We start from the raw sequence: 4,155 nt of genomic DNA, 5'->3' as shown, positions 1-4,155 counted from the left end.
AGAGGAAGAGTAATGCATCTATGCTATCCTAGAAAGCTTTATACAGCACTATATGTAATAGTATCTTAATAATAGAGGAGAACAGTAGAAAATTCCTAATATGCTAAGCTTATTATAATACCTCTGCTAGGCTTGTTGCTATATACTTCTCCTTTCTAGTACAGCACTTACTGCTCTTTAATCCTTAAGGAGCAAGGAGCACTTAGTGGTAAATATATTATGCCTTCCTAAGGAGGTCATTACTTATCTGAGAGATAATAAGACTATATTCTAATGCTCTGTCTATTTAGAGAGAGTATATAGCCCTATTATTTTCTCACCATGTGGACACAGTATCTGTCTGGCGTGTTTTGGGAAGATGTGCTCCACAGCTGTGCTAGAGGGAGTAAGTACTGAAGTGCCTATAGGGTTTTGCTGCCACAGCTATTGTGTGACCGTTGATTTACAAAAAGTAACTAACTATAGCTCTTTCATGCAGAGTCATAATTTCTTAATATCTAACTAAGGCAGCTTAATACTCTTTCCTTCATTGCTTAAAGCGCTCCTTGGGCTGAATGATGAGGGTGACAAAGATAATAAAGATAGCAGCAGTGGGATGGATATTAGCTTAGGGGCTTGCTGCACTAACTATATAATTCCTCCCCTTTGGTACAGGGTGGCTCCATCTAAGGTGGGCAGTGCTAGCAAGCAAAGCTCTGCAGTAATTAGAAAGTATATTTAGAAGAATCATGAAGCAAAGGTGGCATATTAACATGCCTTACTAAGGAAGTAGGTGAACAGCTCAAAGATTGAAAAAGCTGTAGAGATCATAAAGGCAATCAGAGACCAAGGGACTGGAGATAAGGTTATTATCTTTAGTTATTTCACTGCCCTCCTAGATCTCATTAAAGTCCCTATCGCGAGGAGCGGCTGGAATTACTGTTAGTATAACAGACATATGACTCTGGCAGAGTGCAACTCAGCAATTTTAAGTTTCGCCTCATAACTGGACAGTTTAGTCCTGCTGGTGTCCCTTAAAGCTAGAAATTCAGGATTAAATCTCACATGTGCATTTAACATCATTATTATAGAGCCCTTATAGAACCCATACATTGAGGAGTAAGTAATTAGTTAAGTGCATAGAATTGGTTAAGAAAGGCATGTTCATGTCTACCGGCTTTTAGTAGCAGACATGATAGAGATACGTATTCTCAAACTCTGGGAGAAGAAGTGAAAGCTAATAAGAGGTTTCTTAAATGGTACCATCATGTTAGGCACTAATAACCTAATCAGGGGAGATATTACTTATATTTTTGTAAGTTAACATTGGAAGTCAGAAAAGGATCCTCTGCTAACTGTCAGCCTGGCATTGTAGGGTCTAGATGGGCAGGCTCATGCCTGAAATTAAGCGCAGATAGACTTGTTAAGTCAGGGAGTAGTAGATACTTGTTTCTATTTCTAATGGCAGCTAAGACCATCAGAGTTACTATTAAAAACGCGATATGTATGGCTACTTAAACTTATTGCACATATCTATAATACCACAGCTGTCTCTATCAAAAGCCCCATCTGTCTAAGGGGCACTTCAGATCCATAGTTGCTTTTATTTCCTTAACGCCTGACAGAATGGCTATGGATGTAGACAAACCTGTATAATACCCACCAGTCAATATAAGCATTGTATATACAATTTTTATTGATTTGCTAGTTCATTTCTAGCTCATAGAACATAAATACATCCATTTACAGTAAATAGGCTCTGTAACATCAGATCTATAGCACAAGGACCTCACCTAACAGGTCTCTTACCGTCTCTTGCCGCCACGGAAACAGGCATATGCAGATAATGAAGATAGAACTCTCTGTTCTAACTACATGCTCTTTAGATAGCGTAACATAAGCTATTAGAGACTGTGTGATCTCAAACTAGTGGAGGCTTCGTCAGAGCTGACCCATTAACTATATTTAGTCTTAGTCTCTTTATTGCGTATCCTAACAGGCTAATCTATTATAATACAAACTTAAAAGACCACACGGCCCGGTCTCTGGGAAAGTAATACCCCTATTTTATCTCTCTTGTCTTGATGTGCTGTCCATTACCACAGAATGGAAACTTTATAGTTGCTATATACTTAGGCAACTCACCACCAAGAGGTCATTATTTTAAAGGCCTCGATTCTCCCTCATTCTAAGTATATTCTGAGTTGGCAGGAAGATTTGACTAGACTGTTGTAGTGAGAATTAATGTCACATCTATTTGGGGCTCACAACCTTAACCTTTTGGCATTCTTAGAATTATCTTCTGGATGGGTGTTTGTGGCGCACTTACCTGGTTATAGGGAACCCTTTAATAACTCTCTAATGACTTGCGTGACAATAGTTACAATATTTTATATTAACTATGGGATCAGATCAAGTATTATACATGACTTTCTATAGGGCTGGCATTCATCTCTAGTGCGATCTGCCTGGTAGGTAATATCAGGTATCAGCAATGAACTATCGCCCACTGTAGCTTGGCCATAGGTCGCTTTATCTTCTAGAAGGGCTGCGGCGGTGACTGATCTTGAATTTGCTGAATATTAAGTTTCTGCCATTGTAATAGACCCTGCATTATTATCTAAGGCTGGGCTACTATTAAGACTTATAAGCTGAATATCAGAGAGTGTCTTATTAATCCATTATGGGATTATACTGCATGGTGCAGCAAATAAAAGAAGAACATAATATTATTCTTTCTCTTCTCTATAATCTGGAATAATTAACCTAACAGTGACCGAATACCCTTGTTCCAAAAGTACAGCCATAGTATCAGCTAAGAGCATCAAAAATTCCTGGTTAGCAGTTAGTTGAAGAACAGTAAGCACGATGAAATTGAGATTCAGTAAGGAGGATTGTGCTGTGAGATGACACTGCCAAAAAATAGTCGTATAATCCTTTAATAGATTCAATGCATCCTGCTCAGGCGATTTAGCAAATAGAAGGATCTGGGGCTCTTTCCAATTAGAAATAATTCTAATATAGGACTCTGAACTGCCTCCTGACTTTAGCAAGCGCAGGTTCCCACTTTCTAGATCTGCAATGATGGACATAGGACTACTAAGAATCATTAATACTCCTAGGTGTAGATTCTTTGCGATTAATTTTAGCAAATGTTATATGCCTCTATGCAGTGTCTCTCTATCTTAGGGACATACCTTCCACTATTAATAGCATTGCTTATTGTAGCTGATAGCAGCACTAATGCAGTATCCCTCCTCTTTAAAGCTAGAAGATATTCTCAGGTCCTCTGGCAAGAAATTAATGACAACCACAACTAGCAACAGAGAAAAGTTTGGCGCGCGATAGTTCCCACTATGGTTAGTTAGGGTAGGCTTAAGGGCGGTCATAAAGAGCAATAAGGGCTGAGTGTCTCTTTAAATAGTATATCATACATAGAACCTGGAATTCAGACCTGTCCAGTCAATTCTTAGTTTCTCCTGATATATTGTGACAATTTCTTTTTCTTTTACTAGACTTACCATGCTTTTAGAAGTCATGCAAGACTGTCCATTAATCTTGCTTAGTGTCAGCTGACACTATGTTATTAATGTAAATACACTCTAAATCACTCTCTTCGCCTATTTCATCCAGAGTTCTGAAATGAAGCACAAGCTCTTTCTCCTTCTTGATTGGACTTTTGGCGCTGAAATTCAGATTATCCGCGATAAATAAGTATTTTATGACCATGAGCTTTGGAGAAAGTGTGGTTTTAGGGAAGGGCCACATAATATCATGAATATATATTATATAGTGGACTATCTTGTCGCATTATGCATTCACTAATTTTATCTGAATTTTGGCAAATGTGCCCTTAGAGAATTCTGGATAGTTCTTATAAGGCTGCAAGGGTCTGGCATTCTATATAACTTTAGTATGTCTTATTCTTCTTTCACCGCCATATGGTGTTAGTAAACGACAATCTATGCTAGAAGATAATAATGAAGTGCAAAAGAGGTCATGCTTACTATTAAACTATGACTTAAACTATTATGGCTAACTTTATATAGCTATTACCTATTCTCCTATAACTCACATGCCTTAAGGCTGTCCATTACTGCCGCTTGATGAGGACAGGTAGAAGATATAGAAGAGTGCTGTGCATTGGCTCCCTCTAAGAGGTCTTTTGCAATTCTA

General features: G+C 38.2%; 2 protein-coding genes across 2 annotated transcripts; both read right to left on the bottom strand.

Moving 5' to 3' along the window:
• Positions 1–2,708: 2,708 nt before the first annotated feature.
• On the bottom strand, positions 2,709–3,195 carry P174DRAFT_430548 (uncharacterized protein; the record flags this gene model as incomplete). The annotated part of the gene is made up of 2 exons (XM_024825638.1): positions 2,709–3,055; positions 3,177–3,195. The coding sequence occupies 2 exons, from the start codon at positions 3,193–3,195 to the stop codon at positions 2,709–2,711; spliced, it is 366 nt and encodes a 121-aa protein (XP_024682139.1).
• Positions 3,196–3,531: 336 nt separating this feature from the next.
• Positions 3,532–3,771, bottom strand: P174DRAFT_369827 (uncharacterized protein; the record flags this gene model as incomplete). The annotated part of the gene is made up of 1 exon (XM_024822298.1): positions 3,532–3,771. A coding segment is annotated over one exon (240 nt), but the record flags the coding sequence as incomplete, so codon positions are not given.
• Between the last annotated feature and the right edge of the window lie 384 nt (positions 3,772–4,155).

The sequence above is a fragment of the Aspergillus novofumigatus genome (assembly GCF_002847465.1).
Source record: "Aspergillus novofumigatus IBT 16806 chromosome Unknown P174scaffold_4, whole genome shotgun sequence".
In the NCBI taxonomy this organism is placed as follows: Eukaryota; Fungi; Ascomycota; class Eurotiomycetes; order Eurotiales; family Aspergillaceae; genus Aspergillus; species Aspergillus novofumigatus.
This window is presented reverse-complemented; position numbering and strand designations above follow the sequence as displayed.